The sequence below is a fragment of the Pezoporus wallicus genome, unplaced genomic scaffold (assembly GCF_028554395.1).
Source record: "Pezoporus wallicus isolate ANWC-B61680 ecotype Strahan unplaced genomic scaffold, APGP_CSIRO_Pwel_v1 contig_4264, whole genome shotgun sequence".
In the NCBI taxonomy this organism is placed as follows: Eukaryota; Metazoa; Chordata; class Aves; order Psittaciformes; family Psittacidae; genus Pezoporus; species Pezoporus wallicus.
Window position 1 is genome coordinate 763,449 of NW_026637102.1, and position 14,195 is coordinate 777,643.

The 14,195-nt window shown below is 43.5% G+C and overlaps 1 protein-coding gene across 1 annotated transcript in view; it reads left to right on the plus strand.

Annotated features, from left to right (window-relative positions):
* Nucleotides 1-13,677, plus strand: part of COL13A1 (collagen type XIII alpha 1 chain) — a 129,553-nt gene extending 115,876 nt beyond the window's left edge. The window contains exons 43-49 of the mRNA XM_057403293.1: nucleotides 576-629; nucleotides 1,409-1,462; nucleotides 2,324-2,359; nucleotides 6,447-6,533; nucleotides 7,483-7,560; nucleotides 10,392-10,430; nucleotides 11,302-13,677. Of these exons, the coding sequence (XP_057259276.1) occupies nucleotides 576-629; nucleotides 1,409-1,462; nucleotides 2,324-2,359; nucleotides 6,447-6,533; nucleotides 7,483-7,560; nucleotides 10,392-10,430; nucleotides 11,302-11,304 (351 nt within the window). The 3' untranslated portion in view covers nucleotides 11,305-13,677. The remainder of the gene's footprint in view (nucleotides 1-575; nucleotides 630-1,408; nucleotides 1,463-2,323; nucleotides 2,360-6,446; nucleotides 6,534-7,482; nucleotides 7,561-10,391; nucleotides 10,431-11,301) is intronic.
* Nucleotides 13,678-14,195: the final 518 nt, after the last annotated feature.

Sequence of the window (14,195 nt, forward strand, 5' to 3'; positions counted from 1 at the left end):
AATGATACTCCTCATACAATGCATCTGCATATATATGCACCTGCATTCAGCTCTGCAGCATGGTGTCTTTCAACTTGCATAACTGACTGGCTGCCTGCCACCAAGTAACTAAATTCTTTCGCTTTTGTTCAACTCAACTGTCTCTAGGGGGGGAAAGAAGGTAAGGAAATAAAGAAAAAGAAAATTGCTTATTATGTGTCTAAATGTCCTTTATTCTGCTACAGCTTTCAACCTTGTCTGATACAAACTAGAGAGAAAAAAATCCCTCCTGTAGAACTGGTAGAAATGCCTGCTGTAACAGTTGTCAAGAGATAGCTTCAAAATTAAAAATAAAGCTCTGTAAAATGGTGCGGGTGTGATCTTAACATAGCAGTTCTCATGTTCTTCAAATTGGCTGTTACAACTGTTTCAAACCCATCACCACCAATACTGAAAGCTGTAGTGGTGCTAGATGTCTTCTGTCACCAGACTGCTTCCCAGCTGTGCTTTTTCCTAAAAGAGCAGCAGTGTCTTCTGGCTTTAACGAGGCCCTGAAATAAAAATGTCCTGATGTGTTTTCCTTCCTACAACTACAGGGTACTCCAGGACCAATTGGGGTTTCAGGACCAGCAGGACCAAAAGGAGAAAGGGTGAGTTTGCATCAGAAGTGTGTCCTCAACATAAAAAGGACATGGAACTGTTGGAACAGGTCCAGAGGAGGGCCACGAGGATGATCAGGGGACTGGAGCACCTCCCATATGAAGACAGGCTGAGAAAGTTGGAGCTGTTCAGCCTGGAGAAGAGAAGGCTGCGCAGAGACCTCATAGCAGCCTTCCAGTATCTGAAGGGGGCCTATAAAGATGCTGGGGAGGGACTCTTCATTTGGGACTGTAGTGATAGGACAAGGGGTAACTGGTTAAAACTTAAACGGGGAGGTTTAGATTGGATGTAAGGAGGAAATTCTTTCCTGTTAGGGTGGTGAGGCACTGGAATGGGTTACCCAGGGAGCTTGTGAATGCTCCATCCCTGGCAGTGTTCAAGGCCAGGCTGGACGAAGCCTTGGGTGACATGGTTTAGTGGGAGGTGTCCCTGCCCATTGCAGGGGGGTTGGAACTAGATGTTCTTAAGGTCCTTTCCAACCCTAACTATTCTATGATAGTTACAGAGCATAGGCTCTGTAATTTCTTTGAAGATACCACATGTCTCTGGGATAGAGAACCTCTAGGTTTTTCTAGAGCTGGAAATGCTCATTCCTTGTGCATATTAGACCATCATCTGGGCCTCCTTGATTTTTGAGTATCTCATTCTTGTGGGGTGTTTAGGTGCTTTGAAATGCATTTCTTCCATAGTGCTGCTGTAGCCACTGCTATGCTGCCTGTTGGTACTGAATAGGAATGTAATAATTTCTACTCTTTTGTCTTCATTTCAGGGTAGTAAAGGAGATCCTGGAGTTGTAGGACCAATGGGGCCAGCAGGGCTTCCCGTGAGTAATGGAGTACCAGGGATTTGTTATCTAAAGTGCCCATTTCCTTGCTGTGGTTGATAGCTTAAGATACAATATAGAATTTGCAATTTCAGCTAGGTTAGTTGTTAAAGAACTAAAGCTACAAGCCTGGGTACCCTATGGGAGCAACAGAAATTGCCCAGTAGCTTCTGAGCAATGATTCAGAATGAGGCAGATCAAGCTGAACAGAAGAAACTGTTAATTCACTTTGGTTCTTGAACTACCAAAAGAAGCTGCATGGGACTTCCAGGATATGTATGCTGCTTTTGAAAACATCTGCCCCGTTTATCTTTGCACAGCTTGGGTGCCTGCCTTCTACCTGTCTCAGAGGGCCCCGTCTTGTCATTGCAGTGACAAAAGCTGCCTTCAATGAGATTAATTACACCCTCTGGAATTACTTTTTGCAAAATGGGACTAGTGTTGGAGCTCTAGTTTTGTGTAATTGGAGCTACTTCATTGATTAACACAAAAAAGGAAGTTTGCTGTTTTTTTCAGGGAGTGAAAAAAGTTTAAGAGAAACTTTTTACACGCAGCACTTAATGCAGCTTTAAAAGTGCTGCGTGTGAAAACTTTCAAGAGAAACTTAAAAAAAGTTTAGAGAACTGCATTATCTAAACTACTTGGGTTTTATCTGAAGAACCCATACAGTAGTAGTAGTAGTAATGGTATTACAAGCTGGATGGTCTAATGGGGGAGAAGAGGAGATTGTCTGCTGGAAAAGTGGTGTGTTTTTTTTTTACCATAGAGCAATTGGTACAAATGGAAAAAACAAACTCCTGGTCACACATCCTTCTTTTTGTGTTAATGTAAATATTTTTTTTTTGTGTTAATGCATTTCAGGGTTTACAAGGTCTACCTGGGGACAAAGGAATCCGGGTAAGTTACCAGCCAAATTTTTTGTATGTAGTTACTAACATCTTCACGCAATAATAGACTGGTTAACACCTGAGCGGCCTCAGGTAGCCAGCATGCAATTCTGTCTGCTAAACCTTCATATAAGTAACTTTACAAACTTGTTTTTAGAAGGCGATACCTATAGCTCGTATAATCACCTGGAAGATTGCAGTACATCTATCTGAAAGCTATAGGGTAGGGGTTTTCTAACATGCTCATTGTTGTCATAGCTCTATTCTCACTGAAGCATGGGACTTCATGTGTAGTAGAGCTAGGGTAACATGGCTTACTTTGGGAAATGCTGCTTATCTATTTACTGATGTGTGTAGGGATTCCCATGAGAATTAATTGAGGTGAAGCCATTAAATCTTACTGCGTTACTTTTAAATTCCTCCTGAAGCATGAAAAAGAAGGTTGCTCTCTAGCAAATGATCCTCCAGAGAATTTGGAAGATGGAAATTTGGAAAGGATGCATTAAATTTGTCTACATTAAAGAATCAGATATGAAGTCTCCTCAGGCATTGTCCTGTGAAGAGTTGGGTCAAAACCAGTAACATGAATGGCTGCTTTTCTGTCATACCACCTGTGTTGTAGAAAAATACACACTTCTAAAAAGTGCATATTGAGAAACTCATAGCTTTTTCATCAGGTTTTCCCAAGGAACTTTTTAGCTGTTAAGGCTCAGAATCTTTTTGATAAAAAACATTTAAAGCTATAGTTGAATATAATTTATATTTAGAAATATAAATGACTTCTGGATTAGAGTCTTTGTAAGATTACAATTTTATAAATATGTCAAGCAGTTCAATGTAGCACACATGTATATGTCTTTATGCATATAGTCATACATATAAATGCACCTTCTCTTCATAAGAATCTGGTATCACCTAAGTCTATCTGAAAATGTAAAGTTTCACAGTGCATGTGCCCGTGTGGTGATTTCATTATATGAATTTGCTTTTGATACATCATGGGTGTTCTCTGTCCTTTATCTGCAATGTATTTATGACCTGACTCTGCACAGAATGGGAAATTTTGGAAAGCAGTAGCCAATTGGCATCTTAAACTAGGGGAGAAAGATCCAAGTTTCATGAGAGCTCAGAAGTTCTCCCCTATTTTAATCATTGCATTTCTGGCTTTGCTTCTTAACTTCCTCTTCACTAAGATGCATTTTGTTTTGTTCATGTGGCTTCTAAACAAAACATAACTTTAACAGAACTCCTAGACTTTTTCAGTTGGTTTTTAAACTGGGTATCTTGTTTATTAGCTGTAGATAGGATTTATTTGAGCTCTCAAATAAAAACTGGAGAACCTGCATCTCCTTGTAGAGGATGATTTGGAAAGCATGAGTGGGAAGCTTTGCTGGCCCCTTGAAGCACACATGCACTTCGCCTCACTGCAACAAATATTTTGAAACAAAAAAATATGAGAAACTTGAGACTGTAAATGGGCAAGTGCAATATCTATGCCAGTTGAGCCTAGAAAATACCACTTCTCCCACTTAGTCTTTGTACAGGAGCTTCCCCTCACTCCTGCCCCTCTTCAAAAGTTGTGAACAGGCCACTGCTTGTCACAGGAGTTAAACAGCAGTTTTGCTGAGTCCCCTTTATACAGCTGTTTTGTCAGCATACCACTATCCCTTTGAAGTCATTAGAGACATCTGACAAGTACCATTTAGCAGAACTGGACACAGTGCCAGTTCCCTAGGATTGGCTCTGCAGTCTGGTATCCCCAGCTGAGCTCCAGGTCTCCCCTACAGTGGGACACATGGCTTCTGCATCAGAACCTCCTCAAGAGCATGGAGCAGTCTCTCCCAAATACTGGTAAAACTGGTGGCAGTTCAGCCACTACTGACTTGTTCCATAGGGGGCTAGGGTATAACACTGGCCTCTTTGGAAATGGGAGATGTGTTCATCTGAAATGCCTCCCTTTCTTTTTGACAGCAGCAGTATGCGTAGCACTTTAAAGATTTTCAGTGTTGAGGACATTAAAAATGAGGATCCACTTTGTTAAGCTCCCAAATAGTTTGCCAAAATTCTCTGTTACTTTAGGCAGAGCAGCTCTTTCTAAGTCCCAGAAATGCTCCTGCTGCCCTTTGTTCAGTGAGAGATGAGCATAGCTGTGCCTGAGGACAGGCAGAGGCAGTATCGTGGCACTAGGTAGCAATGGGAGCAGATAGCCTTTCAAGTAACCCAGCTGAAAAAGTGTAAACCCTGAACTTGTGCTACCAAGCTGGTATCTTCACTGTTATTTTAATGCCCGTGTTTTTTCTTGTGTGTATGTGCGTCTTCCTCGCTCCTACAGGTCCACCTTTGTCCCCTTTATCCCTTCCTCCTCTTCTGCCATTCTTCCGGTTCCTTCCTCCTTCCTGCAGAGCAACCCATGCCACATTTTCCTGGATTATCCTCTGTGTTCCAGTGCTTGGTTCTGGGTGACTTCTCCTCATTTCCTCTCCTCTCCCATCCATTTCTCTTGCCAGCTTTGGGTTTAACACTTTTATTTTTTTGAAGAAGAAAAAGCAACCTGTGCTGTCTGATTTTATCCCTTAATTCCTTTAACCCTGCCCACAAGGATCCTAAATTCAGTTCCCTGTGCTGCAGCTCCTTCCCATTTTATGCTCAGCAGCTTTAAGAATTTCTTCTGTTATACGTAAAGATTTGGTATAGGTATAACTGACAAATACCCGCACAACACCCTGCCTTGGCTGACCTGCTGCGGGTGGGAGGTATCCTCCTTTGGTGAGGAGGGGTAACAGGGCATCTGGGCATTCCCTCAGCCCCTTTTGTGGCTGGCTTTCATTGCCTTAACGCTGCCCCCCCACAAGAGAGCAAATCTCTTCTTTGGCTGTGATTCTTTAATTGTTTCCTCCCTGTCCTGGCTCTGGTGTAACTCAACCTGGAGCCTGCAGAGAAATTGTGATATCAGACCATTGTAAGAATAGCACCTTCCTGGTGGTATGTCAGTGCTGCCAAACAAGAGGGCCAGGGACCAGTTGCTACCATGTGGTTGTACTGCTGAGGACCAGTCCTTTGTCTAGCAGGTTTTTGGGGGAGCAACTACTCAGAGCATCCCAAAGGACAACCAGGCTGTGCAGATGCAGACTGGGAGGGCTGAGTACTTCCTTCCTGCAGTCTCGGGCTTTTTTTTTATTTAGCAATGCTGATGCACCCCAGCGCACAAACCACTGTAAGACTCGGGCAAGCACACCCATTCAAGTTAAAGCTTTGCTGCTCTGGGATACAGAAGTAATTTTAAATCTTAAAAAAAATTAAAACTAAAACTCCCAACCTTCCCTCCCCCGTAGAACCCACCCCCAAAACAGAAAACAAACCATGTCAGCTTTTAGGGAAGAGCTAGCAACCCCTGCTGGCAAAGAGTTTAATTAAACAGTTTAAGGGAAAGCTGCTAAACGCTCGTTTACATTACGAATGACAATTCAGAGCAGTAAGAAAAGTACAGTCAACACAGGGCATCTATGGCAGCAGAGCCTTCTTACTTCAGTAGGAGAGCCTGCTTGGGGTCTGCTGCAGGCCTTGTTGTCTGAGGCACTAGGCATTGCCCCTGTGGCATTGGAGGAACCCTCCCACCCAGCTGGAGACTGAGACGAGGTGGCACACTGGTGGCCAGGAGTCTTTTTCTCAGGCTGTGTGCCTAGGGTCAGCCAGTTCCCAGAAGGTACCTCTCTCTGAATGTAGACTGTGCTGAACATATAGGCAGCCTAGAGAAGCAGTGTCATAATGACGGTACTGATGGAGGAGGAGTTGTGCTCCCCTGGCTGACTATAGGCCTGCCTTAAAGTTCAGACACACTTGTAATCCCTTTGATGCAGAGCCCTTATGGTCTATCAGTGTGGGCTTTTAGCAATGACCAATGTGTTTATGCAGCTAAGTAACAATTAGTAGATCCATACGTTGTTTTTCACTTAACATCTCAAAGGGAGATTTCTCTTCCTTTAAAATGTTTCCTACATGTTTATCTTTTTTTAAACTATCACTGACATTTGTTTGAAATGGATGATCCTAAAGCTTTTGTGTATTCTTTTTTTCTTGGACCAAACTATTATTTACAGGGGGAGAGGGGCAAGAAAGGCTCTAGAGGGTCTAAAGGGGATAAGGGAGACCAAGGAGCGCCTGGATTAGATGCACCCTGTCCGTTGGTATGTTCTGTTTCATCAAATGTATTGTTTTAAGATTTGTTGATGGGGAAGAAAGAAGGAAATCATAACACAAATAATGGTCTTGCAAAAGTACAACACTCAGATAAGGCCCAGCCTGGTTCCCACTGTAATCTGTGGCAAAGCTGCTTTCTTCAGTGGGAAACCACTGATCCTCTGGGCAATCAGGCTGTTGAGTGACCATAGTTATATTCCTTCCTCTTCCAGAGCTCACAAAGGTTTGGAATACATGGGGGTGTCCCATGTCTGTGCTGGGAGCCCAGGGCTTTCTCCTTTGTGGATAGAGCCCTGTGTCTCCTTTGCTGGCTCTTCTCTGGAGACGTTTAATGTCATCGTGTCTATGTAATGGCAAAACCTGAATGCTGTTTTTCTTGCCTTGGAATAACGTCCAGCTGATGTGGTTGCCTGGGAGTGATACAGGGCACTTGAGCTGCATTACCCAGAGGGAAAATAAATATCAGTTATTTTTAATGGGATATGTTTCTGTCAAAATAGATTGTCTATAAATCTAGGCAAATTAATAAATATAAGAATATATATACATTTCCATCTAAACTCAAATGCTGCAGCAAACACTGCCAAAACTCCTAGAAGTACTTGTGAATCATGCATCTAGAAATCCAGCTGCTGGGTTTCCTAGTGAGGATAGGGAGAATGGATCATTTCAGAATAGGTGAAAAACCATTCCCATCCTCTCAGATTTAACTCGGAGAAGTATCTCCTGACTTGTAGATTACAGAAAAAACAATAAGGAATCCACTACTACTGGCTACACAAACACAACTAAAACTGCAAACATGGGCCATCTGTGTTACGGGTATGCAGCAGAGTGCCCTGTGACAGTCCCAGTGGGGGACTTGGCCTCTCCTCCCATGACATGGAGGTGACTGGCATTAACTGAAATAATGATAGTGGTTGATTTCATAAACAGGGTCTCCGAGGTTTTAAAGGCGAGAAGGGTGAGCCGGGGTTACCTGGGCTGGACGGCCTGGATGCCCCATGCCCATTGGTATGGTGTACCTTCCCTTTCCTACATGCCTGTTTGCTTTTTGTATCTTGGTTGTCACTTTCTAATACCTCTGAACAGGTGCATGCCATAGAAACATCTGGCAATTCCTTCTTTACCTATCCCCACCCAAGCTGCATCACGCTGCTGTTGTCAGAAACAGCCTTCGTGCTATGATTCACAGCTGCTGTCAGCATTACCTTGTGGCATGAGGAAAAACATAACAGAAATGTGAATTTATTTACAACTGCCTCAATTCTTTCTTTGTCTTCGCTTCAGCATCTTTCAGTAGACTAACATACAAAGAACTGCCTCTGCACTGGCTTGGCTTTCTAGCAAGGAGCTGCCATGCTGATGTCCTTCATTAACTCTATTTTTGAATGCTTGTACATGGCTAGCACAGCCTGACACTGCTCAGTATTATCTCAATCAGCCTATGCGTTAATATGACTGAAAAAAAAGTTATCCTCTTAAACATATTAACTGGACACATATCTCCCTTGATTTCTGCTAGATAATTCCTATTTGTGACTCTCCCCAGAAGTCCAAGTGGTCCCATAGCATCCAAGAAACTTGAATTTGGAATTGCCTGTTCCCGTAATACATTGGAACTTGTACTCTCATGCCCTTCAGGACCTTGTTTGGCATGACTATGTTTGCTTGAGGGTGGCCGTTCCAAGCTTTATGCTCACTTAAAAGGGTTTGATGCCATTTGCAAGGGATGGGATAGCAGTTAGTTCAACTAGCTGGAAAAATATGTCCCAGATGAAAAAAGCCCCATTCAGGTGGGAAGGTTTTCTTGGTTTCCTGAGGAAACTACCCCTGAAATTAAAAGTCTTTGTTGTTTGACCTTTGTGAAGATCTAGCATTAGTCTTCCTTCCAGCATTCCATCCTTTTTGAGAGTGCTGTTGTCTCTTTGGTAGACTACCTTTCTCTTTATGTCTCTGCTCTCAGTTAGGATTCACCCCACATGGCTATATTAGAATGTATACTTCTTTTCATACCTCTTTTTATTAGTGGAGACTCAACAAAAAAATTTGGTGAAATAGAGATGCCATTGTTTTATATATACATATATATATATAGTGTTCTGGCATGCAAGTTAGCTTGGGAATGTGAATAAGCATGGGTTTAGATCCAACACAGTTAAAAGCTTAGCATACAGCTGACACATCCACGTGTGTAACTTGTGGAGGCCGTGACCTAATGCTTTACACATCTGAGATATGTGGAAAGAGATACTTGGTACTAATAAGCATGTTGCATTTCCATTATTGGCAAAATCGCCTGCAACAAACACTTCCTTGTGACCCTGGTCTTCCTTTGATCCCTAAGATATAACGCCCTGGCCTCCCATCCTTCATACACCTAACTTCCCATCTCCTCCTGCAATGCACTACACAGTCATTCTCACCACCACCAAAGTACCAATGGGAACACCACAATTTACCTGTAATTCAGTATTTCCACAGTGCGGGGGGGGTGGGGGAGGAAGTAGCACAAGGAGGGCACAGTCCAGAAAATGCATTTGAAAAGCAGTATGATTGTAGCATCATGGCAACAGTCAGTTCATCAGTCCCTTGAAAGTGCATCTCCTTTAAATAGTTTATCAAGTTTTCTTGAAACAGTACCATGCATTTGCTTTTCTGTTTGGTGTTTTTTCCCCTCTCGGCTTCACAAATGGCATGATACGCACTTCAGATCTCTCACATAGTACTTGAAGAAGTGACAACTAAGTCGTTTCAATAAAGAAATGTGCCTGCATTGTGCGCTGTACAAGTTCACTCCCTGCTCCTGAGCTTTCCTGGGGAATAGAAACAGCCCACGAATCCGACACACAGAACAGAATTTTTGGGCTTCTCATGTCAGAGGTGTATCTCCTTACATCTGACTCTCCCTCCTGCTCAAAAGTAGGAGACTAAGTGTCACTGACATAATTCCTCCTTTTCTCACATCAATTTAGGCTTCGCTGAGATGAAATTAATGGCAGTAATTCACAAAAGCATTTCCCAGCAAAACAGTCTCAGTCTTTTAGAAGCCACAGCCTTTAAAGTATGCAACCCTCTTCAGCATTGAAATGAAACAGTCACATCCCCACTTTGGGATGTGTAGTCCAAGACTTCAGGGTTGCAGAAGTGCCAGTGGAGTTTTGCAGAAACCTCACTGACCTGACTGAGGCAAAAGCCCCTCTCAGGGAGTCAGCTGAGACCTCCTCAGCCAGCACCTGGTCTGCCCTGCTGCTTGCCTTCCTAATTTCACTGGAGCAAGATCTTCTCAGAGGCAAGAGGGGGCAGCTGGGCAGTCTCTCATGTGATAAAGCAAACCTTTTAACAGGGCAGAAAAGAAATGGAATTTTTCTCCAGACTCCCCTGGGACCCAAGGTCAGTGCTGCCTGTTTACTATAACCTCAGCGTTACAGAGTCAAGCCCGATGACACAGAGCAGCCATCTCGCGCTTTCCACTGCCAACTTCCTGTAGTACTTTTCTAGCTGAATGGGACCTCCTGTGTTCCCCCCTACCTTCAGGGGAGCCTAGAAAAATACCTTCCTCAGTGAAGAATGAGAATGAGCCTACAGACCCTATGAATATAAGTCCTTGCATCACCCGCAGGCAACCCCCCTCTTCAGCCCCAACCCTCTCTTCAAGCTACACTGGTTATGTTAGCCAGAAGTCTGGGTCATTCCAGAAGGGTGAGGAATATCTTTCAGGCTATTCCTCCAGCCCTGCTTCAGACTGTTTGTTGCAGCTGTAATAGTTAACCCATGCCTTCTTTCCTCAATCTTAGTGCTATTTTCTGTGTCCTAAACTGCTATTTCATCCATCTTTTTTGCAGGGGGAAGATGGCCTTCCAGTTCAAGGCTGCTGGAATAAGGTAAATCCTGGAAGTGGTGTGACTGGGCTGACCTGGCAGTGCTACAGGTCCTGCTGATGTTTTGCAACGAGTCTGGCTAAGATCAAAAGAGGTGTGGAGGCATGCATGAGACTTCCAGGACCACACCCCTGAAAGCAACAAGCAAAACTTTTCCTTGTTTGTATACTGCAGTTTAGCTTTATGGACTAAAAAGAGAGAATTGTATTTGTAGCCTTTAAGCTGCCTGGCCTTGAAGTGCTCCAATACTTGCAAAAAGATTTGGTTTCCACCTAGTCAACTCTTATTACTAAAGGCTGGGAGCTGGCATACCCTAGGTAACCTGGGTGCCACGGGAGGCTGGTGGGAGCAGGACAGACGTTCACACTTGTTTCAGCAGAGCCCCCATGGGGCTTTCAGCACCAGATTCCCCTGAGCTCCTGCTGAGGGGTGTCCTGGTAGCACAGGACTTAGGGCTGCTTAGCTCGATTCTGGGCTAGCACTGAGAGGGGGTGTAATACCTGTCCCCTCCACTCTCCCTTTGTTTCTCATGGTTCATCTACCTCAGGAGTCCCCTTCTGAGGTGCCACTCCTCAGGGTCTAGCCCACCTTCAGTACCTGCTGTGTGCATTAATGCCCAAAGCGAAGCCACAGTGGTAGGAAGGAAGTGGAGGTAGACAGTCATCCTGAATTGAACTTCACATCCCCACTGCCCAGGGCAGTGGAAAGGATCTCTGCTGAGATCCAGCACCATTTCTTTTCCTCCTGGAAGCCCCAGAGCCAGCTTCCCTAACACTGTCCTTCCATCCCATGAAGCAGTCCTTCCCCCTGCTGAGCTGTCACTAACAATTGTTGGTGAATTGTCACTAACACTCATTTACATTTTCTTTTGCAGTGATGATTCTAACCCTGGACTGGCCTGTGTGTGTTACTGTACATAGAATATTTATTTTTATACAGTGTTCTTCTCTGACATGCCGAAAGTTATGCATTTTTACAAATTATCAAAAAGCCACATATTTTTTGTACAGAAAATACTAGATCTCCCTTCTTCCCCATTTGTCAGTTCTCTGTATAATTCTATGTCTGCTTTATGCTTGTTTTGTCATGGAGTACAGCTGTAATATTTACATGATATTTGTGCACACATGATGAATATAGGAACTTAATAAATTATTGCATTAAAAGTGCCCGAAGGAACTGCCCTGTATAGATTTAAAGGTCATTTTCATTTTCCAAGCTGGAATCATTCATGAATATTTCAAAATCTTATGTATTTTTTATTAAAGCGAAAAAGTAACAATTTAGTTGTGACTAAATTAAGGCGTTGCTGAAAACCTCCCAGTAGCCACTGTACACTGGGAATGTAGAGATTCCATGATTAATAACTATCAAACAAGGACTGTTTCTCGATCAGATTCAGAGCATCAAGCACAGCCCCCTGCCAGCTCCTCAAGAGGCTGCTCCTTGGGCATGCGGGAATGGTAACACCTTCTCCAGGAGCTGTGGAGTTACCCTGTACAAAGAGAATCTCCTAGTCTCTTGTCTCTGGCTAAAATGGAGCGCTTCCTGTGGGCAGGAATAACTCTCAGGACAATGAGCCCTGGTCAGCAAGAAATTCTAAAATCTTTCTAAATTGCAGGCTTGCAAGTAGCTGCATTAATGCCTATGGCAGAATACCCCAGTGATATCCTAATGGGTGTTTATTGCAGAAATCAGTCCACATGGCTTTTTAAAAATGTTGACCAAAGGTCGCATGCAGATTTGCAGTGTCAGTAATAATTTGCATCTGTGCATCTTAATTATCCCTCCTGACCTCCCTTTGTTAATGCCTCAAGTCTGAACTACTCATCAAGAAAATTTATACTATTAGACCAAAGTGAACATCACAATATACTTTTCTTAGAAAATGAGCAAAGGAGTGGAAGGCTAAATCTGTTCCCTGAAACATGTCCCCTTTCCTTGACCCTTCAAGGAAGGGGGAAAGACAGTTTGCAACCCAGAAGTTTCTGGGTGATAGAGAGAAGTGTCAGTATTTAAAGATCTCTGCAGAGATCAGTTACCCACAAGCAGTAATTCATTAGTTAGACTGAGACACTAAGGTCCTGCTCTTAACACGGCCACTATAAAAGGAGCTAAGCACCCTCTCCCACAGCATCACTGTATAGCTTTTACCACCAGAGTTCCTGCAGCGCTGTACATACGGATCACAGGCTGTGCTCACAACGGCTTCCCCTGGCTGCAGCTGTGTCAGCTGAGGTGGTCACCACCACAACCACATCCTGCACTCTGCTATTCATCTGTTTATAAACTGTTACTTTTTTCCAACTGATTCCACGCAACCTTTTAGCACCACCAGAGTATGACAGAGGGAGAGATGTGCTTCCCTTGTGCACAAAGGCCTGCGGGGACTGCCCGTGGAAACGAGCCCGGCCCCTGACTGTTGCAATCCATTTGTCATTTTGCCCTTTCAGAAAGCCATTGCACTTTATCTGAACAACAGCGAGGTTTCTACCATGCTGTGTCTCTGGCCTCCCCTTCCCACAGGCTATTCCTGACTCAGATTGCTCTCAGTTTGGAAACTCTTTGCAACTTTCAACCTAAACTAATTCATGGTATTCACAACCATTTCTTCTCATGCCAACATTGTCCTTTGGATGAAACTTTTCCATGCATGATGTTCTCATGAAATGATTGGAGAAGCTGAAATGGCACAGAAAGAAAAAGAACTGCAGAGCCATGAGGGATTCTTGTTTGGTTTTTCAGTAATGTATCTCATTAATGTAAGACCCAGCTCCCTGTTATAAGTCTTTGCAGACTGTGAAGCTAATTGGAACAGCACTTCTTTAAATGAATGCCACACAAGTGTGGTGTTTTAATTGCACACCTGTTAACTACAAAACAGTTACTAAAGACCCAAACAGGCATCCTAGTGGTGCCTTGTTTTGGAAGGTTATGGTAGTAGCAGCAGTGAATTTCTACCCCAGTCTTGTAGCGCTCAGCCCACAAGGTAGGTGGTTTGGATGTTTTAGCTCCTTCTTAAAATGCTGGCTCTCTTTAATCCTCAAAAACTTACAGCTCCCTCACAGAACCTGTCAGTATTTCCTGTTCCCTTTGATGTTGGTAGCGTATTTTTGGTTTGTAACTTACTTGTGATTGCATTGCATGGGATTGCCTTTGCTTGGGTTTGCCTGAGCTAAAAGCAAACAGACTGTACATCTGTTATGTTGTCTTGATACTGCTACTGAAAGGTAAAGGAGTCTTAAGATGATATTGTATCTGGTTTATTTCTTGGGCTGGTTTTTGGCTGATATATTGGTGAGAAAGCTTTTACCTGAGGCACAGGGGACCTTGAAATGCAATTGCCAGAACTCCTGAAAGTACCTGAGTTGTGCCAGCAAAGAGGCAGGGAAGGAGGGATAGGTTGAGCAAAATAAGTTTGATTTTTCTGTGCTTCCAGCTTTGCCCCAGTGTAACTCTTCTGTTACCAGTGGAGATGATCCTGACTTACAAGCCACAAGAGGCTTTGGTGCCACAGCTTCTATAGCACTTACCTACTTTCTGTCAGCAAATGCAGACATGCACAGAGCGTCAACACATGCTGTTATCCTCATGTCTTTTTTCTTCTTCATTATCTTGGATCATTCTGTCCATATCATTGGCTGGTTTCAAATTAGCTGCTGGACTCTAAAGATGCTTTATGTGGGCAGCAGAATCCATGACCTTCTGAGACTTGTTTAATGCTTCCTTTAGCACACCCTGAAAAAGCCGAACATAATTCAGCAAAAA